The 24,375-nt window shown below is 40.5% G+C and overlaps 1 protein-coding gene across 5 annotated transcripts in view; it reads right to left on the bottom strand.

Moving 5' to 3' along the window:
* Positions 1 to 12,549: 12,549 nt before the first annotated feature.
* Positions 12,550 to 24,375, bottom strand: part of DDAH1 (dimethylarginine dimethylaminohydrolase 1) — a 123,196-nt gene continuing 111,370 nt past the window's right edge. For all 5 annotated transcript variants that reach the window (XM_037498852.2, XM_037498850.2, XM_054690964.1 and 2 more), the window contains 2 exons: positions 19,760 to 19,903; positions 12,550 to 15,841 (listed from right to left, as the gene is read on the bottom strand). In XM_037498852.2, the coding sequence (XP_037354749.1) occupies positions 15,725 to 15,841; positions 19,760 to 19,903 (261 nt within the window). In that variant the 3' untranslated portion in view covers positions 12,550 to 15,724. The remainder of the gene's footprint in view (positions 15,842 to 19,759; positions 19,904 to 24,375) is intronic.

Below are 24,375 nucleotides of genomic sequence, written 5' to 3'. Positions count from 1 at the left end.
TCCTTTCTCTGTGCCTTACTGTCTTTGAGGAACATCAGTCTTCTGCCTTGAACTCGGATTAGAACTGCTGACTCTTCTGAGTCTCCAGAGGACGGATGACAGGCCTTGGACATTTAGCCCCATAAATCTTGTGAGCCAATTCCTTATAGTAAATTTTATCTGCCTATCTATTTATCTAGCCAGCTACCTACCTACCTACCTACCCTTTAATTCTGTTTCTTTGTTTTTTTTTTTTAAAGATACATTTATTTGTGCATACAAGAACTGGGGTACAGGCCAGATGTGTGGAGGCGGATAAGAGGATTCACCAGAGACAGAGTGGGGAACAGAAAAGGCAGACTGACTGAAATACACTGCTGAGGGGAGCAACAGGCAAGACTGGAGAAGTCTGCTGCGCCATGTGGGTTGCTTCCTGGCCAGGGATCAAACTTGTGCTGCAGTGGCTGCAGGTAGCTTCATGGGTTCCATCTTAACCCCTTGCGCCACCAGGGAGGCCCCTAATTCTGTTTCCCTGGATGACGCACAAAACATTGATGAGTCCAGGGGAAGCCACTAAATGTCTCAAGCCTGAACGAAAGTGCCCTTGCAGTTTCTTTATGCTTTTGAATCCAAAGGGTGTGAGGTCACAGTCAGACTGCAGAAGGGCCTAGATAGCTGGTTTCCCTAACCTCCTGTCCTGTTTTCTCTTCACCTCCTCTCTCTCCTACCTCACCTCCCCTTTCTTGCCCTAACCCTGATTCTTTCCCCTTCTCTATTACTTGCCTTCCCCACTTACTCCTGGTTGTCATATTTGGGTTCTTTCCTTTCTTTAAAAAAAACCTGTTACGGGCCTCCCCTGGTGGCACAGCGGTTGAGCTTTGGGTTGCGAGGCTGCCTGCAGCCTCTGCAGCGCCAGTTCGATCCCTGGCCACCGGCGAGGGTCCCACAAAAACAAAAAACAAAAACAAAAAAAAACCTGTTACCAGGTAAGGGTCAGGTGGACATATTTCCTATGAAGATGTCAATAATTAATAGAATTGGGCCTCCCCTGGTGGCGCAGCGGTTGAGCACTGGGCTGAGAGGCTGCTCGTAGCCTCTGCAGCGCTGGTTCATTCCCCGGCCACCGGCGAGGGTCACACACACACACACACACACACACACACACACACACACACACACACACACACACAAATTAATAGAATTAACATGTTGCCATTCCAGCCCTACCCCTATTATAGGGTTGGTTTATTTTCAGCAAAGGCACAAATCCTAGCTCAAGAGCTGGTGAGAGCTGGTGCTCCATGAATGGAAATGCAGGTGTGTGTCCAGGTGTGGATAGTAGGGGTGAGTTGCCTGGATAGAAGCCCTCAAACCATCCCCAATTCCATTGTATATGGATATTAAACACCCCGATGGAGACTTTAACCCCATTTCTAGTTTCAGCCAAGTGGGGAGAGACTTGCCATGAAAGCTGCACAGGCCAGGTCCACAGCCAGGTCTCAGGAAGGTTCAGGTTGGCCAGGGGTCACGCGTGGCCACCACAAAAGCTGCTGGCGAGACGCATTCTTAGTCTCCTTTCTCCCAGCCAAAAGGCCGCTTGAGAAAATACCAATGATCACCTGAGGGCGCTATTACTCCACAATTTCTTTGGGCATAAACAGCTGTGCTCAAATAAGGACTTGAATTGCCTTCCCTTGGCCTAATTATATTTATTGAGGTAAAGGTAAGTTAGCTTACATCACTCTGTCATTGTTTTAGGGGTTTAGATTCAAAAATCTAGAATTGTATGTTTTCACAGCATGCCCACTACTCACATCCCAATTATCCTCTACAGTGCTCCAGAAACCAAGAGATGTCTCTGACACAGAGGGGAACTCATACTCCCAGGTCTGAATTAACGTGGAAAAGCAGAGGCGGGACAACTATACATTCTGAAAATGGCTTGATAGGTAATAATTTTAAAATTCTAACAGGGCACCTGTTCCAGTGTGCAGCGTAGCATAATGCTGAAGAGCAGCACAAACCCTGCTGTCTAAACAGACTCAGGGTTTGAGTCCCAGTTGTGTGACTTTGCATGAGTCTCTCTGGGCCTCAGTTTGTCATCTGCAAAAAAAGGCACTTGTGAGGTTTAAGAGAAAGGGGCACAGTCCATATGATCCAGCAATTCTACTCCTAGGTATCTACCCAAAGAACACAAAAACACTATGTTCACTGCAGTACTATTTACAATAATCAAGCTTTGGAAACAATCTAAATGCCCAAGGGCAGATGAATGGATAAAGAAGAGGTATATATAGTCACAATGGAATATTATTCAGCTATTAAAAAAGATGAACTGGGGGCTCCCTGGTGGCGCAAGGGGTTAAGAGGCAACCTATGAAGCAATCCGCTGCCACTGTAGCATAAGTTTGATCCCCGGCCTGGAGGCTACCCCAATGGTGCAGCAGACCTCTCCTGACTCGCCTGCTGCTACCCTCAGCGGTGTATTTCAGTGGCTCTGCCTGTTATGTTCCCCACTCTGTCTCTGGTAAATCCTCTCACCCCCCATACCTCTGGCCTGTACCCCAGTTCTTGTATGCATAAATAAATAAATCTTAATAAAAAAAAAAGATGAACTCTTGCTATTTGCAACAACATGGATGGAACTGGAGGGGATTATGCTAAGCAAAATAAGCCAAAAGGACTAAGACACATACCAGATGATTTTTCTCATATGTGGAATATAGAGAAACAAAAAGTCAACGGGACCAAACCAATAACAAAACCTAGAAATCTGACTGTAAAACTGAAGCTATTAGTAGGACAGGAGAATGTGGAGAGAAAAGTGTGAGGGGACACAATAGACTCTGGGGCCTTGGTGGTAGATGGGGTATGGTAGCATACATCTGAAAAGGTGGGAACATATATTTCTGAATCATATAGTGTTGTAAACCAGTGTTACCTTAATAAACAATATATATGTGAATATGCTTATGTATATATGTTTATATAAGTATATATATACATAGAATATGCTTATAGATGTATGTATACACACACACACACACACACACATATATATATATATAAAGAGAGAGAGAGAGAGAGAGGTACAAGACTCTTCCTGGCACCATGTCTTTTCCAGGTGCATAGATATTTAAATGAAAAGCTATCATTAAATACGATCTACAATTAAAAGAAAAAGACCAGGAAGGCATCAGCTGTTTGCAAGTCAAACGGCGGGTAGACTGGGGCACAAAATTGTACAATTGGCTGAAAAAGAGATATTTAGACAGTGAAACTGACCAGGTCAGGTCAAGCAAAGATAATACCATCAGAAAGAATAGCTTGATTTCTCTCTCTTCTGCTATACAAATGCTGTTTTGGTGCCATAAGCTCACAGAGCCAAGAACTAGTTTCTTTCAATATTACAACCTCACCACTTGGAGCAAATTTCATTCTTATCTCTTCCTGCTTACTCAGACTGCTGTTCACCCATCTTACAAGAGCACAGTGATGGCACCATGTAATAGTGAAATTTGGGAGACTGAGAGGAAAGGAACAGCTACTAGTTAGCAAATTATTATACATGCTATGTGGATTCCAGGGCCAATGTAATGAAGAATTTGGTATGTGGGTAATTACGCACATTTGAGTTCAGTTTTGGGAAAATATATAAAAGAAATTTTATTCCCCTTTTAAAAAAGTTTATTACGGTAGGAACATTCCATAAGCAATTACTATGCAGTGCTAGTAAATGGGCTCTGTCAATGAATTTTAACCATTAAAGAAAAGGAAATCTAATTGGGGACAGTTTTAGGAATAGCAGCCTATGAGTTTTGTACTGATAGGTATTGGTGAAAAACTGATTAACTCCAATTAATAATTAATAGGATATATTTTTATAGCTCTGCTAGGGTACAAACTATTTTTATATGAATTCTCTAATTCATTGTTCCCAAATAACATTTGAGATATGAAGAAGACAAAGACTGGGGCCTCCCCGGTGGTGCAGCAGTTGAGCACTGGGTTGTGAAGCTGCCCGCTGCCTCTGCAGTGCCGGTTCGATCCCTGGCTGCTCCCAGGCCCCCGGAGGAGGGTCCCACATGGCGCGCAGACCTCTCCTGCCACCCGCTGCTCCCCCTCAGCAGTGTACTTTGTCACTCTACCTGCCTGTTCTACTCTCTGCTCTGGCTCTGGTGAATTCTCTCACCCTCCTGTGCTTCTGACTGTACCCAGTGCTTGTATAAATCAATCAATCAATCAATCAATCAATCAATCAATCTTTGAAAAAATAAAAAAATAAATTTCCGACTGTTATTGCTGTCATTTAAAAAAGCTTTAGTGAGGGCCTCCCTGGTGGTGCAGCAGTTGAGCGCTGGGTTGCGAAGCTGCCTGCAGCCTCTGCAGCGCTGGTTCGATCCCCAGCCACCAGTTCAATCCCCGGCCACCGGAAAAGATCCCACATGGCACGCAGACCTCTCCTGCCGTGCCCGCTGCTCCCCTCAGCAGTGTACTTCGTCACTCTGCCTGTTCTACTCTCCGCTCTGCTCTCGTGAATTCTCTCACCCTCCCGCGCTCTGACTATACCCAGTGCTTGTGTAAATAAATAAATAAATATTAAAAAAAAAAAAAAAGCTTTATTGAAAAAAATAAAAAAGCTTTATTGATATATACTTCACATACAAAAACAACTTACCCCTTCAATGTGTACAGTTCAGTGGTTTTAAGCATGTTCACAGATTTATGTAACCATCACCACAGCTTTAGAACATTTTAATTACATTAAAAGGAAACTACCCTATCCTTTAGTTAACACTGTTTCTGTCTTCTCCCTAGTCTCTTTTTTCCCCTCTCCCAGTCACAAACAGCTACTAATCTTTCTGTTTATACAGATTAGCTTATTCTGGAACTTAATATAAACAGAATCATATAATACATACTCCTTTGCGACTGGCTTATTTTATTTAGCATTTTTCCAAGTCCATCCATGTTGTAGCATGTGCTAGTACTTTATTCTTTTTTACACCTGAGTAATATTCCATTGTATGGTAATAACACATTTATACATCTATCAGTTAATATATATTTGGGTTGTTTGTTTGCTTCAGTTATTTTGAATAATGCTGCTGTAAATGTTTGTATGTACAATCTTTTGTGTGGGCACAGGCTTTCATTTCTCTTGAATTTATACCTAGGAATGAAATTGATGGGTCCTGTGGTAACTCAAAGATTACATATTTGAAAACTGCCAGTTTGTTTTTTACCAAAACACTGCATTTACATTGCCTTTTAGCATTATGTGTGTGTTCTGATTTCTCCACATCCTTGCCAATATTTGTTATTTGACATTTTGATTTTAGGAATTCTAATGGGCATGAAGTGGTATCTCATTGTGATTTTGATGGTCACATTCCTGATAACTAATGATATGAAACATCTTTTCATGTGTTTATTGACCATTTTTATGTATTCATTGGAGAAATATCTCTTCAGACCCTTTGCCCATTTTTAAATTGGCTTAGTTGTCTTTAATTAGGAGAGTTCTTTATGTATTATGTAGGTTTAATACCTTAGCATGTATATGATTTGCAAATCTTTTCTCCGATTTCGTGGCTTTTTAAAACATTTTTGAACATGATCTTTTAAACCCAAAAGTTTTCCATTTTGATGAATTCCAATTTATTTACTTTTCCTTTTGTTGATTATGCTTTTAATATCATATACAAAAGTCCAGTGCCAAATTTGGTCATCAAAATTTACCCCTATGCCTTCAGATTTTTATGTTCTAGCTCTTACATTTAGGTGTTTGACTCATTTTTCATTAATTTTTGCATCTGGTGTGAGGGACTGGTCTAATTTCATTCCTTTGCATCTGAGTATCCAGTTGTCCCACCAGCATTTATTGAGAAGATATTCTTCCCCCCATTGAAAAGTCTTAGCAGCCTTGTCAATAATCAGTTGACTTTTGGCACATGGGTTTATTTCTGGACTATCAATTCTGTTCCATTGATTTATATGCCTTTTATGTCAGTACAATACTGTCTGATTACCATTGCTTTAGAAGTTTTGAGATTGACAAGTGTGAATGCTTCAACTTGGATCTTCCTTGGCAGTATTGATTTGGCTATTGGGGTTCCTTATAATTTCATATGAATTTTAGAATCAGCTTGTCAAATTCTACAAAGAGATCAACTGGAATTGTAGTAGATATTGTATGGAATTTGTAGTTCAATTTGGGGAGTATTGCCAGCTTCACAATATTAAAGTTTCTTATGAATGAACATGAAAGGTTGTCTGATTTATTTAGATATTTAATTTCAACCACACTTTATAACTTTCAGAGTACAAGCTTTGTATTTTTTTTTGCTAAATTTATTCCTAAGTATTCTTTCTGATGTTATTATAAATGGAATTGTTTTCTTAATTCCATTTTTGAATTATTCTTCACAAGTATGTAGAGGCACAATTGATTTTTTTATATTGATTCTATATCCTATAGCCTTGCTGAACTCATTCAATTATTTGTTTTAATCATTTTTTAGTGAATTTATTAGTATTTTCTATTCATCTGTGAAGAGAGGCAGTTTTACATCTTCCTTTCCAACCTGGAAGCCTGCAGTTTGCCCTGTGTCTCCAAGGAATCTATCAATTCCCTGCCAATTGTTTTGCTATAATCTTTACCACGTTTGAGAGCTCCCTGAGACCTGAACTTCTTCATACTCTGTTGCAATTTAAGTCAGTTCTTTGGAGAGGAATTTGGAGTTTTTTGTTATACAGCTTACTTCTGCCCCTAGGTAAAACTCTCTGTGCCCTGGCTCTAAAACTGGGCCAGGGCAATGATGTATTTCTGAGTAACATCTTTGCTTCAGTTGATAAGTGCTTGATGGAAAGGAAACAGTAGTCTCAGGTGCTTTTTGACTTGCTTCTTCTGTCTAGAATCCTATTAGCTGGGGAGAGTTCAAGTTCCAGGGCCTCCCTGGTGGTGAAAGGGATTAAGACACAGCCTATAAAACTGTCCACAGCCACTGCAGCATGAGTTCCATGCCTGGCAGGCCAGGGAGCTACCCACATGACACTGGCCACCTCTCCTGACTCCCCAGCTGCTCCCCTCAGCAGTGTATTTCAGTCAATCCACCTGTGCTATTCCCCACTCTGTCTCTGGTGAATCCTTTCACACCCCACACCTCTGGTCTGTACCCCGGCTCTGGTATGCATAAATAAATAAATCTTTAAAAAAAAAATCTTACCAAGTTTTAGTAGATTTTCTTGGATGTTTCTTCATTTGCTGTATACTCTTTTTTTTTTTTTTAAATATTTATTTATTTATTTATACAAGCACTGGGTACAGTCAGAAGCGGGGAGGGTGAGAGAATTCACCAGAGCCAGAGCGGGGAGCAGAACAGGCAGAAGGACCGAAGTACAGTGCTGAGGGGATCAGCAGGCGGCAGGAGAGGTCTGCGCGCCATGTGGGACCCTCTCCCAGTGGCCAGGGATCGAACCGGTGCAGCTGTATACTCTTCTGACCATTCCAGAGACTTCAAATATTTCTTTTTTAAAAAATTGATTATATTATATTAGTTTTTCTTGGGTGCCACTTCAGAGAACTTTTCATGCTGTCATGCTGTAAGTGGAAACCTTATTATTGTTAATTAAACATGAGGACAATGTTCACATATTTGGGAGACTGGGAGAGGTAAACACAGGAGAAAGGGAAATCACCCAGGATCTGGTCAGTACAAATGCCTAATCAGAAAAAGATTTTTTTTAAAGATTTATTTTATTTATTTATGCATACACAAACTGGGGTACAGGCCAGAGGTGTGGGGGAGAGACAGAGTGGGGAGCAGAACAGGCAGATCGATTGAAATACACTGCTGAGGGGAGCAGTGGGTGAGTCAGGAGAGGTCTGCTGCGCCATGTGGGTAGCTCCCTGGCAGGAGATCAAACTCTTGTTTCAAGGGCTGAGGACAGCTTCATAGGTTGCCTCTTAACCCCTTGCACCACCAGGGAGGCCCCAGAAAAAGATTTTAGATGTTATCTAGATCAAATTTTACTGGGGAGAGCAATTTCTGTATAATCGCTCTTGGATATGGTCCTTTGGTCTCTACCTGAACCCCCCCACCCCCCACCGCCAGCAATGTGGAACTCCCTTCTCTCAGTTTAGACTGGATATTATCCTCATGAGCAACATCCCAAAAATAGCTTGTGCTTAACAAGTGGAGGGTGATGCACAAATAAAAGGGGAACACAGAAAATAAGTCCTTTGGACTCTAAACACCTTCATGTCTCCAGCAGGTCATGGGCATGTTGTAAAGAGGCAACTAGCTGTTTTTGGACACTGGTGCCCGGGAGACTGCTCTATTTTTAGAATTAACATAGTGCTTGCTAAAGAGGTCCAGGACTCATGGGTCTGGAATGTGACATTCTTGCTCCCTGCGGCAGGACAGACTCACGTTCTATTGCTGATTCCCTTCCAATCATTTTCTGCTATCAAGAAAGGAAGAATCAGACCACAGAATGGACATGACCCCAAGTCTGGGGAGCTTGGCAAGATGTGTGATTTAAATGCTGACCTTGAGAGAGTTGGTGATGGCCGCTCTCTGATGGGCGAAGAGCTTTTTGATGTTAGCAGCAGCTTCCTCCGCACCTCTATGCCAGTTCTGTGCTCCAGGAAGCTGCCCCCTTGCGGGGAGGGCATGACTTGGACCCCCTCACTAGACATCTTGCAGTTGTATGCAGCGGGGGGAGCACCGACAGAACAGAGTGTGCAAAGAGAGGCTGAGGTAATGACTGCTTCCCTGCTCTGGAACCTCGTTTCTGGCTGGAGCTGCGGCCTCCCCATCCCAGACTCAGAAGCACAATTTCCTGTCTTGTCCTGCTGGATCTATGAGTGTTGCTGACAGCTGTTGGTTCACCTTTCCTTGTTTGTACCCTTAACACCCATATCTTTGAAACAGACCTTCATTAAGCTCTCTTGATTCAAGTGTGGGCGGGGCGAATTCTCTTCCCTCTCACTGACTCCTTGTTACCATCTTACCATGGTAACAATGCTCTTTCTGTTTCCCCTTATTATTATTAAGCCTGGAAAACAAGCAAACTCCATGTTTCTATCATAGTATTAATTCTTGGGACTTCATACACTCACCTGGCTCCCACGTAAACAAATAGATGACATTGTCCATATCTCATGCTGGAATTTTAAGCCTCTGTTGGAATTGTGAATCTGTTTACTCCACAAGCTCCTTGCAGAGGTAGACGAGCTAACATTTCGACATAGTCCAACTATGGCTTGACACCAGAATTTGTTTGGTTCCTGAACTTTTCCTGCATCAGTGAAATATGTGGAATCTTTGTACCTTTACGAAATAGTGGGAAATTTCAAAACGTAGCACAGGGTATCCTAACTTAATGTTGAGCAATTCTATTTCAAAGTCCTGTCTAATCAATAAATGTTCTTGTCCAGATGCACGACCTTAAAATTTATTTTTTGATGTTTAAGCACAGACAAAAGCAAACTACCTTCTCAGGTCTGTGCAAATTCACCCAAGCTTGCTCTTTTTATTCAGATCCAAATGACTACACTTTCTACTTATAAATAAAGGGAGCTTCCCAAGACCTAGGGACCCATCAACACTTTTAGGCATTCTTGTCACAAGCCAGCCAGGCTATCTTTTACCCAGCAGTTTGCTGGCACATTGGCTTGAATCTTTTATTTATTTATAGTGACAGTAACATATTTGGCACTTGCACATTCTCCTAAAAGCCTGATAACCCCAGTTATCTTGTGCTATAACTGGCCCAGCTTTCACTTAGTTAGTAACGAGTATTTGGAGGGGGTAGGGAGATGGGGGCTCTTCTGATTCACCAACAATTCTCTGATGTAAGTATGTCTGTGGAGCAGCAGCTCCGGCTATCATGAATACCTGTGAATTCGCCACGGAAACTGTCAGCCAGCTCAGAGGCATCAACGATGCAATCCTAGGTTATTTCTGGAGTAGGTGATTGATGTTTCAAATAGAAGATGACATTTTGATGGTATCCAGACTTGCTATGATAGGAGTTAATGAGGATAATGATGATGATAATGATATTTACTTTGTACCTTTCTTCCAAAGAACGCTTCAGTCCTTTTATCTCATTTGCGTTGAATATATCCCTTTGGAGTTGGGACGGGAAGGTGTTATTAATCCGTTTTTCAGGAGAGAAAATGTAGAGGAAGTTAATTGCCCAGCTTTCAAGCTCCATTTTGGTGGTGAGATGTTTAAATTACAAACTAAACTTGGAGAAATTACACTTGGAGACACAGCCATTTCCATTCATTCGATACAAGGTTGCAGTCTCAAGCTCCAGTAATGTCACTCCCTGACCCAAAAGACTTCAGGAGATCCTTGCAGACTGCTAAATTCAGTCCAAATATACCCAACCTTTGAGGGAAAAGCCTTTGACATTCCTACAAATATGGTCTCACTGTGCTCTTCTGCTTGTCTCATGGTTTAGCCAAATCAATCCTCCTGCTTACCCCTTCCATCTGCTTTGAGTACCCCATTCTCCTTTCATAAGGTTCATCACTCTTGCTGTAATTTGGTTAAAGCCCATCTTCCTATTTGTATGTAAATTCCAGGTAATAGGGACTGTCACCCTTGTACACCAGGAACCAGCAGTTAACTGGTACACAGTAGGTGCTTCTGGAATGCACACTGTGCTCTCTCACCTCCCTGTGCCTTTGCTCATGCTGTTCGTCCGCCTCCAATGCCTGCACTCCCATCTTGACTTATTGAAGCCAAAACCATCCTTCCATGCCCAGATCAAACCCCGATTCTCCTGCTTGTTTTCCCAGATAGGGGATTGCCACAGCACTGTTCTTTTACAGTTCTCACCTTACCTTCTGTTGTGCTGTCATCATTTCTTCCTGTTCCTTCCAGACTGTCAGCTCTGAAAGACAGGACTACATCCTGGAGCCTGAGTGTGCTCACTTGCCTAAAATACTGGTGACCAGCATTCTTCACTCAGCAAAGTTACCATTTCCAGAATCTCATCATGGAGGGAATTTTTTTCATTCTAATCTTCCTCCATTATTCTGGAAGGCTGAGGAAGAATGGTCAGCGAATTCCTATCAATTCTTCCTTTTAAAGGTGTTTCTCTTCTCTGTGAGGAGACCTGTACCCTGACACATAGGTGGAGGGTTTTCCTATGGGGGGGCGGACAGAAGATGTCTGTAGGCGGCAGTTGGCACATTTTTAGTTTCATCGCCCATACAATGCCAATCCAATGGAGAAGAACTAATCAACACACTACTAATTGAGAAGATGTGATTAAATCAACAGCCTCTCCAAGGAACCTTAGCACTGGTCTGTGTTTCTGATGAACATGTGCATGTATCATTCAGTTACAATAAGATGACACCAGGTTGAACAAACTCTGGGAGTGTGTTCAATTTTAAATCAGCAGTGCATTTCTGGTAGCTTGAAGACCCTTCACTAACAGCAATGTGAGCATACTCAACACCCATGATATAACACTCCAGATAAATTAGAAGAGTAGCTTCAACAATTGTATCATGGAATATTCAGAGATGTTAAAATTGATGATATAGATCTATATTTATTGACATGGAGAGATGCCCACAATTTAATGCTAAGTGAAGGAAGCAGCCACAGAACAGCATGGTTATGCAAAATTATTTCATATTTAAATCTATGTCTATTTATAGGTATGTGGATAGTCTTCAGAATGTTAATAGTGGTTATCGTGACATGATGACATTTTGCATAATTTTTTCTTTACTTTTGCTTTTATAGTTTTTTTTAAATTTTATTTTTATAGTGAACAATTGTTAATTTTACACTCAGGAAAAGAAAAACAGTAAAGCTATTTTGAGTTTGGAAAAATTGTGAATAAAGATCTTCATTTAAAAAAAATTTCCTGGGCCTCCCTGGTGGCGCAGCGGTTGAGCACTGGGTTGCGAAACTGCCCGCAGCCTCTGCAGCGCCGGTTTGATCCCCGGATGCTCCCCGGCCACTGGAGGAGGGTCCCACAAGGCGCGCAGACCTCTCCTGCCGCCCGCTGCTCCCCTCAGCAGTGTACTTTAGTCCTTCTACCTGCTCTGCTCCCCACTCTGGCTCTGGTGAATTCTCTCACCCTCCCGTGTTTCTGACTGTACCCAGTGCTTGTATAAATCAATCAATCAACCAATCAATCTTGTATAAATAAATAAATAAATAATCTTAAAAAAAATCCCTAAAAGATAAATTTCCTAAAAGATAAATTTTCTATAAGATATTTATTGAAAAACAAAGGCGAAAAATCTCTTGCATGACCAGGGGAAAAAAACACACTGTTAAAATGCCACCTTAAGTGAGCCTTACCACAGTTAGGAGTAAAAGTGAGAAAGGGGAAGACTCTTTAAGGAAGAGCACATGTGAATCGAGTCCTCATGACCTAGCAGGGAGAACATGCATGCTTTTAAATATTCGAAGTATGAAGGATCACTGTAAATATCATTTTAATCCAAGCATTTGATGGCAGCTGATTTGCAAGTATACAGCATTTCTTTTTTCTAAAAAAATTTATGACAGTTTATTTATTTATTACCTCTCTTGATTATAAGCTCTTGAAAACTTTCCTGTTACATAGTCAATACATTTTTGTTTGTTAAATGTTTGATTGAAAGGACAGTATGCAATCTGGGAAGTCTCCATTCCTTACCAAAACTTTGTATAGAGCCGTGCTCTCATCTGGCAGCCACTATTCACAGATGGCCCTTTAAATTTTATTGAATTGAAAGTAAACAGTTCCTCAGACACAGTAGCCACATTTCAAGGGCTCAATAGGCACGTAAGGCCATATATTGCAAGTGCAGTTTTTCTAATTCCGTAGCTAGTAGGACAAGGGAGACATTGTCCCATCACTGACAGCAAGGAAAGGGTGACTTGGCTCACTACAGCAAGAATGAGGCATACACTATTGATCACAGTACAACTCACACTTTATTCCATCGTGATTGGTATACTTGTAGGATTGGGACAGCAAGAGACTAAAATCAGTGCAGAACTTCTCTGGACTAAAGAGCCATCAAAGGCATTACTGGTTTTGGCACACAGAGTGGATAACCACACACTGGCTGCAACAAGATGCAAAATGTACAACTCTCACGGCATGTTGGAATCATGTCTGTTCTGTAGAATGTTATAGAGTGAAAAATTACAAAGACTAACATGCAACTCTATATAAGTCACATTATTCATCTATAGACTATTTTCCCTTAGAGATAAAGAGACAGCCATAGAAACCTGTTCACAGTGGCTTAAAAGAGCAGTCAATACACAGAGATATCTGCCTGCTGATTTCTATAGCAATCCACCATAGTTTGAGAAATAATGTTAAATAATGTATCTTCTCTATATTGTTCTTATTCAATTGATTCCTACTGACCAACTAATTCTGACTTAACTTTTACTTACTTAAATACAATTCCTAATGTCTTTATAACTTCATAAAGCAGCTTCTGTTAGTTTATCTATCCTTATAAATCACGAGACAAGGACGGGGCCTAAATAATGGATTATCTTTCTTCTTCAAAGATGACATTATGTTGATGAGAACATCAAAGAAGTAATACTACTATGCTGTGAATATTTAGACTTCCACATCATCATTATCACAGGGAGTCCAAAGAAGCCAGCATAGTAGGTGACAAAGCAGTTACTGTAGAAGAGACACATATAAATGACGTGATTTCTTGAGACAAAGAGGGAAAAGAGCAAAGGAAAGAAAAAAGTGAAAAGCAGTCTTCTGTAGCCCAAATTGTACAAAAGAAAAATCAATTCACTTGTAATTAACTAAACATAATGAAAAACAGTTAATTTAGGATGACAGAACTAAAGATATTGAAAATTATATGCCAATTGGCTTTACTATTAAACCTAAACTGGCTAATTCTGTTAGTTTTCTTTTTCTTTTTTTGAAATGTTAAACTCTCAGAGGGAGAATTTCTGCTTTTTCCAGCATAGTGCCAGAACACAAAAGGCAACTACAACCACTCAGGGACAATTTTTCTTCATTAACTTAGGCATGTGGGTAACATTCTTTCATTGTTGAAAACATATTACTCATCATGATAGGGCAGTGCAAAATCTAACAGTGACCAAGATATGGGTCACTCATAGGATGTAAATAATTAGATATTTGCACATGACATGTCTTTCAAAATGAAGCAACAAAGAGGAAAAGGAAGAGAAGGAATTTCTTCCAATTCTGGCAAAAGTCATTAAATGAATGAAAAAGACAGATAGTGGTTAATTATGTCTTGGTTTTCTCAGAGGCTTGTCACCTCCAATTGCTGAGAGGGAGAGGAAGTGAATGAAGGTAATTCTCTCTTGGTCACCAAACATGAATGCTAGCTCAGAAACACACGGGTTGGCAGAGCAAGACTTGAAGTACTATTTCTTAATCCTGATTCTCAATCTTAAACAAGCCACAGGCAATCCAGGAATGGTGGAATGACTAGGAAGTTTGATAACATGCATAGATCAGTCATCATTCCTTGGAAAATGCCATTTCTCTGTGGAGAGGCTGATTCTTTCAAGTGTAAGTAAAAGACAATGGCTTTTCCCTTCCTTGCTGCATTGTTCTTTGTAAGGGACAAGTGTCAGTTTAAGTTTGTGTAATATGAAGACTAGATATTTTCATTGAATTCCATAGAAAGTATTCATGGATATTTCAAACCATTGTCTATGATTAGTTTCCATCACTGAACTGATCATTTCTGGACTATGCTCCATCTGGCTGGCACCAGACCATCATCAATCATCAATTTTAGATGTGATGTCTTTTTTTTTTTTTTAAGAAATGAAGCTGAAGGAACAAATAAGGCTGTTTTCCAAGTTCTGTATATGACCAGTAATGAAGCAAAAATTCATGGAATGTGACTTGAAGACTTTCTAAGAAGTTGTACCCATGGGCTGTTTCTAAGCTTCTTGATCCATAGTCCCCTAGCAACCACCTCTTGCCAATTTTACCTTCCTAGGTGTGGTGATATACTTCTGGAATTTAGATATCTGGGGCAAACCCTATCAGGATATGCCTCTGTGTGTGTAACTCTCCCCAAACAGCTGCTCTGATTTTAGTTCTGGTTCTGCTGAGGGGCCCGTTTGGCTCTCTTAGGAAGAGTGGGCTTGGTAAGACAAAGCCTGAAGACAGAGGAGACCATGGCTGACAGGCTGGGCACGCAGGAAGGTGTCCTGGGGGGCAAGACTCCAGATCTTATGTAAGGTGACTGTACAGAGGTGGAAAAGACAAAGAAAGTTACTGGGGGAAAGCTTCCCAGGGTTCAAAAGGAAAAAAAAAGAGGGAATAAAATAGGATCCATGATTGGGGAATTTCATAGGAACCAAGATGATTAATGATAGAAAAAAAATGCAGCTTATCTGACTGATCAAGAAGTCACTTCTCAGAACATACTGGCAAATAAACAATCTTTACACTGATAAGACAAACATGAGTGTTTCCTTACTATTATTAATCACATTTCAGCAATTCATTAGCTCTATATTTTCTAGATTGCTTAATTCATTTAGCAAATCCATAACTTAGGTACCACCTCAAGGGGAGTGTGCAGAATGAAGTGATTAAACTTAGAATTAAACTTTTGTAAACCAGTTAGTAGCACAGTGGCACAGTAGATTGTCAATGAAAACAACGGGAATGGGGAGAGTTATGGGCCTCGTGAGTGCAGTATTGCCAGCTCCGAGGGAGGGACTGCAACTCAGGAGCCCACCTTCTTGTTAATTAAAATGGAGCAGCACGTGAGCAGCCCGTCCACCTTTTCCAATTCAGAATGGCTCACAGGGATGAGCATATGGTCCTTCAGCTTTTCATACACCTACAGTAGGGGTCAAGGGAAAAGAGAGAGAAGAGGATTATAATTTTGCTTCTGTCTGGCTTATTTCACTGAGCATAATTCCTTCTAGCTCCATTCACGTTGCTGGGATTGGCATGAGTTTATCTTTTCTGATTGCTGAATAATATTCCATTGTGTATATATACCACATCTTCCTGATCCAGTCATCTATTTTTGGGTGAAAAATATCAGATGGTTTCACTTATAGCAGGAATATAGGGGAACCAAATAAAACATCAGTGTAAAAACATAATAACAGTACAAAACACAACAAAGCAAAAATGGACAATTATAAATCAGAGACATCCTGCAGAGGAGGAGGAGGGAGAGGGATCAGAGGGAGGGAGAAGCACAGGGGACTGAGGTGATGGTGCACAGATGCATTGATGAAGGAAACTCTATGGGGACTACACCTGAGGGGGTGGGAGGAAGCAAATATTGTTTAAAAATGAACAACAATGTAAAAAAATAAAAAATTAATATAAAAATAAAAATGAACAATGATGTAAAAAATTTAAAAAATTAAAAAAGTGAATATATAATTTCAAAAAAAATTAAAAAATAAATAATTCTTCTGTCTAAAAGTCCATCTCCCCCCTGGTGTAGAGAATTAGAATTTAGGCTATTCACCCATTAATCCTAGGATATACATCCAAATCACACATGCCCACAGCCATAAGCACAGAGCTAGCAGCATTGCTTAACCACTAGCTCTGCCATAACCTCAGCGCCAAAGATGTGTCAGAAATGTGGTTGTTGGGGCCTCCCCAGTGGCGCAGCGGTTGAATGCTGGGCTGCGAGGCTGCGGGCAGCCTCTGCAGTGCCGGTCGATGCCCGGCCACAGGAGGAGGGTCCCACATGGCGCGCAGACCTCTCCTGCCGCCCGCTGCTCCCCTCAGCAGTGTACTTTGGTCCTTCTGCCTGCTCTGATCCCTGCTCTGGCTCTGGTGAATCCTCTCACCCTCCCCGCTTCTGACTGTACCCAGTGCGTGTATAAATAAATAAATAAATCTTTAAAAAAAAATGTGGTTGTTGGTAGGAATGCTCTCATGCTTCCATTGTCATTCTAGATTAAGTGATAAATGAGAGTTGGTGGCATGTTTTCAGTCCTAATTTTACTCTCTCCACATTTTAAAAACCGGCCAACTATACTTTAATGTCTCTTTCTTTACCAACGCCACTGGGAAAACTTGACAAAATGTAATTTATGTGAAGTATCAGGTCAAACTGCTTTTATATTACAGGTGTGAATTTTATAGCATTTTTGACACTAATAGAAAGCATGTGCCAAAACTTCACATTAATCGATTTTTCTCTGAAGATCAAAGACTTTTTAAAAAACAAAATCACCTCAATATATGCTGCCTAAAGATAATTGACTTTGCTTCTTTAGGAACCTATTTTGTTCAGGACAGTGATTAATTAAGCGTGCTGGAGCAGGACAAAGTTGGGTTCCAAACCCAGTTTTTTTTTTGAAGATTTATTTATTTATTTATATTGTAGAAGAACTGGGGTGTAGGCCAGAGGTGCGGGGATGAGAGGATTCACCAGAGACAGAGTGGGGAGCAGAACAGGGGGATTTACTGAAATACACTGTAAGGGGGGGCAGCGTGTGAGACAGAAGAGGTCTGCTCCGCCATGTGTGGCTTAGCTCCCTGGCCAGGGATCAACTCAGGCCTTAAGGGTGATAGTGCTGAGACTTAAACCCTAGGCCACTAGGGAGGCCCCAAATCCAATTTTGACAAATTACTACTTAAAGCACAACCACTTCAGCGACATCTGGGTGGCTAAAACTGGAATAATAACAACCCCTTCACAGGGCTGATCTAAGGACTAGATAAGATAATGGACATAGGGCCTCCCTAGTGGTGCAAGGGGTTAAACACCGCACTATGAAGCAATCACAGCCTCTAAAGCATGAGTTCAATCCCCAGCTAGGGAGAAACCCACATGGAGTAGCAGACCTCTCCTGGCTCGCCCGCTGCTCCCCATCAGCAGTGTATTTCAGTTGATCTGCCTGTTCTGTTCCCCACTCTGTCTCTCGTGAATCCTCTCACCCCCTGCATCTCTGGCCTGTACCCCAGTTCTTGTATGCATAAATAAATAAATCTTTTTAAAAAAAAGATAATGCACGTAGCCTGTGAGACACGGGGCGAGCCCTCAGTAAATGCTGATAATGTTTTCATTGAGAGACCCAGGGCTGAATTCAGAAGCAATTAATGACCATTATAGATGTTCCAGAGCTGTGCTTCTCCAAGTGAGTTCTATAAACTGGGTGCTTTTTGATAATGCATATGCCAAGGTGGGAGTTCAGGAGCCTTTTTAACAACCCTGCTTCATGTTAAATATGAGACCCCCTATTCATCTGAGAGATGGGGAAGCCCCAGTGTGGGGTCAGAAGTCCTGTTCTCCCCAGGTTCACACTTTCAGCCACAGAGCTAGAAATTATGCTCGCATTCTTCTTTTTTTATCTGCTGAGAGGTAGATATATAATGAGGATAAACCTAGTAATTATATAGTTACCTATCTACAAGGGTGGCATAAAATATTTTCTAATTTTTTTAAAAAAGATTTATTTATGTATACAAGAACTGGGGTACAGGCCAGAGGTGTGGGGGTTAGAAGATTCACCAGAGACAGAGTGGGGAGCAGAACAGGAAGATCTACTGAAATACACTGCTGAAGGGAGCAGCAGGTGAGACAGGAGAGGTCAGTGAGTCATGTGGGTCAGCTCTCTAGCCGGGGATCAAACGTGTGCTGCAGTGGCTGTGGATAGCTTCATAGTGCTGTGCTTAAACTTTTGCGCCACCAGGGAGGCCTGGATTTGGGTTTTTACGGTTTTAATGGAGGCCCATATTTTCTAAAAATTTTAAAACATAAGATGTACAAAAAAATGAGTCCATGGTTACTAAAGGCTTTTCTGCCATTCTTAGTATAAATATCTTGTTCCCCTGGGCAGAGATGAATATAATTGAAAGACTGAAAAGATACAAACATTTGAAGAATCTGCGGATACTTGCTTTTCCACGTGCTTGGTAGAGTTCAAGTGAAATTACTAAAGTATTCACGGGAAACTGGAAGAGTGCTTTGAAAGACAAGGAAGATTTTCTCAGAGCAGTAAAGAATTCCATATCTAAGGAAAATTCCCTAGTTGGAACACAAATGCAGAGGCTCTTGGACCAGCTGACTGGCTCCCCGTGTACTATATTTTTCCTGCTCTTCCTTTCACCTTTGCTGCTAGGATGTGCAGACCCTTCTTTTTTGCAGCCCTGACAATGAACACCCACTTCTTTGGGCCATTTGTAATCCCCTGCCCTCAGAAACAAATGACCCTCTTATGAGGGGCACTCCAGATGTGTCAGAAAACAACCACCTAGTTGACCATCTAATTGTAGGTCTCTGTGCATAATGCATACCAGAGTGCGGAAAGGTGCATTTAATCAGTGCCAGAGCACTGGCTGCTTGGGAAATCCACACACTCATTTGAAAAGCTTTGAAACCGGGTATCTCATCTCAACAACTGTGCATACATTAGTGATAATGACATGGATGAGAAGAGTGAGTTAAATTAACTTTACTGTGCCCTAAATTATACCATACTTTCTGCTTTCTGAATGATTTGCAATGTCTAGAGAGATTTATCACTCCATCAGGAAAACATCCCCGCAGGAAGACGATCAAGAAGGCCAACCCAGCTGCGGTGATCAGGAAGGTGTTTTGTTTTAATTATTATTTTATGTATTTTTTACATCATTTTTCATTTTTGTACAGTGTATGCATTTTCATGTCTGTTATAGTCCCCGTGAAATTCCCACCACCCATCCCATGAACCATCTCCATGGTTCCTTGAGCTCTTCCTACCCCTGTTTTGATCTTCCTCCAGGAAAGGTGTTTTTTTACCTTTGCACTTTCTGGATACTCTTCTGGGGTTCGGTGCAGCAAGACATGGCCTTTGCTGGGGATATTTAGATATAAACAGTTTGCGGCCATGTCATCAGGCACGGTGAGTTTGTCATAGCGGTGGTCACTCATCTGTTGCATGATCTATGAAGAGAAACAAAGCAGGTCTAACACTGTCTCCCCATGCTTTCAAACAGAAGGGAGGTATTATAGTGGGATATAAGCAACTGATGCTTAAGAACACTCTTGTGTTGAGGTTCCTGTCTATTCCCTCTATTCACCTACAACGAGAAGAGGACATACCCAATGAAGCTATGATTCTTTGAAAGATTTTCAAGAGTTCTTGTTCTTTTAAAAGAGTGTGTTAGTCTCTATTTTTTAAAAAAAGATTTTAAAATTGCCTATGATTTTTCTAGTGTTGTTCATAAGACCAATCAGTAAGGTACAAAATGTCCACAGATATAAAAGGTCCTGGAGGGATTTTGATGATCCTTGATTGAGTAAGCAAGGTTGCTATAATCTATTTGTTAAAAAGTTAACACTTGTCTTGCTTTCTTGGAAATGAATTTTCTACCACCATGATGGAGTGAGAAAATCTACTTAATTCTGGAGCCTGGTATAGAAAGGACATAGCCATACAAACATTGAAAAGAAAAGGAAGGTTTGGTTGGAAAGGTGGACTAGAACCAGATTGTGGAAAAGATCTTGTTATATCTTCATAGAATGCCATTTCATCAGATTCCTTAAAACAAAATAATACTGATAAATCTGAATAGTTAATACACTTATTTAGCAATAACTATGCACACATATGTATGTACATACGCAAACAAACATAATTTCCTCTTTTTCTAGGTACATTTAAAATGAATTCACCTGTCTGTTGGCAGGTGATGCCCTTAATACAGTGAGAATAAAAATCACCTGGGAAGAATGTTAAACTCATGTTCCCAGGCCTCACCCTCAGGGACTATAATTTGGCAGATTTGAGGTGAGGAATAGAAATTTGCATTCTGAATGTTCTCCAGGTAATTTTCAGGCAGATGGCCCCTAGACCACACTTGGAGAACAAAGAATTTAGTAGATATGTCCATCAAATGATGAGTTTATTAGTACTTTAGTATAAAATACCTTAGAAAATAACAAAACCTGTACAAAATTTAAAATATCAATAACTCACCCCTACCTCCTCAACACAAACAAAACAACCTCTCCCAAACAGCATCCCTCTCCCCAATAAAACTATCTAAACACCAAAAGCAAATATTATTTTGGACTTAAATTATTTTTAATCAATATTTGTACATTTTAAGGAATCCGCTGAAATGTCATGCTATGATAATCTAGTAAGATCTTTCCCACAATCTAGTTCTAGTCTACCTCCCCAACCAAGTCTCCCTTCCCCTATCTGTATTTATATAGCACTGTGTTTCTTACTATTAAACAGACACTAGAATTAGGTAGATTTTCCCACTCAGTCATGGTGGCATTAGACAGAAAGTTATTGCAAGCAAGAGTGGAAGAAACTTCCTGCTCTGCAGAAAATTCATTCCTCAAGAGAACATGAAGAGTGGCATATAATAAGCATTTTCTTACCAATCAGGTAAGCCATTTAATTTGGAATATGTTAAGGGTTAAGAGAAAACTGCTAAATAAGTAGAATAATTATATTACAATACAGTGAGAACAAAGAGGGAACCATGCTATTTTACATTTATTATTGAATCTCAATATTTCTGGGCAAGAGTTGAAGAAATAGAACTGGCAGAGGTCATGTAACTTGCTCAACATCATAGAGGTGGATTAAAACCCAGATCTGTGCAACTTAAAACCGTTACTAGTGTTCTGACTTTGCTATCTCTTTTTAAATTATGTTTATTGAGATTAATGTTGTTTTATAACCATGAATGAGTTTTAGGAGTATGGTATATGCTATCATACAATATCACCATTAAAGTCCCAGATTTTGCTTTTTCCTGATCTCTTTCTCTTACAAACTATCTTAATATCTGCTTTTTCATATTGATTTGGTACTTATAATTTATTCACTTATGGCCCCAGTAACTCTTTTTTCTTATGTAATCATATCAGGACATGGCACAGTTGGTGCAGCTACAGGACTTGATTGGCTATCTCTTGCACTTTTTAATTTGAATTGCTCCTGAAAGGATAGGCCTACAGAGTGGATTATGTGTGGAGTGGGCTTTTCTTTAGAGCCCTAACTAAGAAACTTTGTTTATTTGAACATGTGAACAGGAAATGAAAGACAGGGGCCTCCCTGGTGGCACAAGGGGTTAAGCATTAGCACTATGAAGCTTTCCTCAGACACTGCAGCATGAGTTTGATCCCTGGCCAGGGAGGTGACCCACATGGCGCAGCAGACCTCTCCTGTCATGCCCGCTGCTCCCCTCAGCAGTGCATTTTCACTCAGTCTGTCTGTTCTGCTCCCCACTCTGTCTCTGGTGAATTCTCTCACCCCTACGCCTCTGGCCTGTACCCCAGTTCTTGTATGCATAAATAACAAAAATGAAAAAAAAAAAAAAAAACCACTCCTTAGGATTAACTGTTCTAGGAAGGTTAATTTTAATAGGGTTTTTTTAAAAATAGAATTTCTCTGTTTCTTCAAATGGACTGCTAGTTCCTTGAATGCAGATCCAGGTATAATGGGGTGGATAGAGTCAGAAAGATCTGGGTCTAAAATCGTACTCTAATATGCTGACTGTGTGGCCTTGAAGAAGTCACTAAAGTTCTCTGAACTTCAATTTCCTCACCTGTTGAATGGAATGACAATATCATAACTACTCCCCATGAGCTGAGTTTGAAGATTATTAAAACAAAACAAAACAAAACAGATTATGTATGGAAGTTCTTAGCAGTTCCTAGTACATATTAAATGTGCAATAAATATGTGTGCTCTTCCCTGTTTCTGGCAAGTTACTGGACAAATAGCAGGAGATCAAACATGTTTGTAACTAATTGATTCATATCTTCATACCTTAAAAAGGATATAATGAACCTCAGGAGTACACTGGGAGGGGCTATGTGATTAATTACATATGGGAACAATGGCATTCCCTCAGAAAAACAAGGTATGATCTATGTCCAGAAATAGAAGGAGAATTCACTACTTAATGTGATTCTGGCTAAAATCAATGGGGGCAAGGTCTGTCTTTTCTTTATCTCATACAGAAGGCTTTTGTACTTTGTGGTCTGAACCCAAATGTCTTTGGATGTGAAATAAGAGACAGTGGTAGATCTGGGGAGAACCAGAGAGTATGTGACACCAAAAAGTATTAAAATAACTATGGATATGTCAACTGATCACACAGGGCTCTGTCCATTTGTGACCCCAGATTTAGTAAAATAGCCCAGGAATTCGAATAGTCCAGGAACTCAGATTGACCTTTTTCATGATGGAAGTGGGACTGTTTCTCCAAGTAACATAGAAGTGGGATTTGTACAACTTTCAGCCATCACTCCTGGTGACCTGGTGAGCATATGTCCTTTGGGATGCAGAAAATGGGATGCAGCACTATGTCTGAATCTCTGTTTATTGTGTGCTGTTGAGGGTTAGTCAAGATGGTCAGGCTGCTCATTTGCAGTCAGAACTGATCTCTCATCCTGCACATGAATTGGACCTACTTTACCTGAGAATTTTTTAGAATTTCTTCCAGATCACTGAGGAACAGTTAACTGGACCGGAGGTATTCTAAATAGAAGCCCAGAGATTCAAGAACCTCACAAAGATCCTTAAAACATGATATGTACAGCCATTGCTACTACAGGACATTGGTCAAGTCTAGTCACAATAAAACAAAATTCAGAAAATCTAATGTTCCCATTGACTTACTTTTTTAAAAAAGATTTATTTTATTTATGCATATAAGAGCTGGGGTACAGGCCAGAGGTGTGGGGGGTGAGAGGATTCACCAGAAACAGAGTGGGGAGCAGAACAGGCAGATGTACTGAAATGCACTGCTGACAGGAGCAGAGGGCCATACAGGAGAGGTCTGCTGCGCCATGTGTGTTTGCTCCCTGTTGGGCTGGGGATCCAACTGCTGTGCTGCAGTGGCTGCAGATAGCTTCATAGTGCTGCAACTTAATCCCTTGCACCACCAGGGAGGCCCCCATTGACCTAATTTTCTAAGCATTTGGGAAAATTGTGCATAACATATTGTTCCATCACATTTAAGCTAATTGTGCCCACCATTTATAAGCACCAGATAACTTCCAGTTGATTTTCCAATTTAATTCAAGACCTACAGATAAGTCACTGAATTCTTTACCCATGGATTAAAAAAAAAAAACTTACCTATGGCTCTTAGTACAAGATGAGTTGAAAATAAATAAAGTTACTTAAGATAATGATCAGAGCATTCAAAATATATTATATACCTTACAGAACATATATTAGGCAAATTTCCAGGTCTACTTTTTTAGTCTCAAATTGTTTAAGAAATGTAATCCTAACACTTGCCTGTTTTCATTGTTAAGTACAGTCTGTTAAATATCCATCAATTCTGTTTGCACTGGATATAATATTCTGAAAACCAAACATGTGCCTTCTCTGTTTTGTAATTTTACAAAACACATATTTGCACAAAACCATATATCCA

The sequence above is a fragment of the Talpa occidentalis genome, unplaced genomic scaffold, assembly GCF_014898055.3.
Source record: "Talpa occidentalis isolate TD23 unplaced genomic scaffold, MPIMG_talOcc4v2.1 talOcc4.9, whole genome shotgun sequence".
NCBI classification, from domain to species: domain Eukaryota; kingdom Metazoa; phylum Chordata; class Mammalia; order Eulipotyphla; family Talpidae; genus Talpa; species Talpa occidentalis.
The sequence above is the reverse complement of the archived record's forward strand: the minus strand, read 5'-3'. Positions and strand labels throughout refer to the sequence as shown.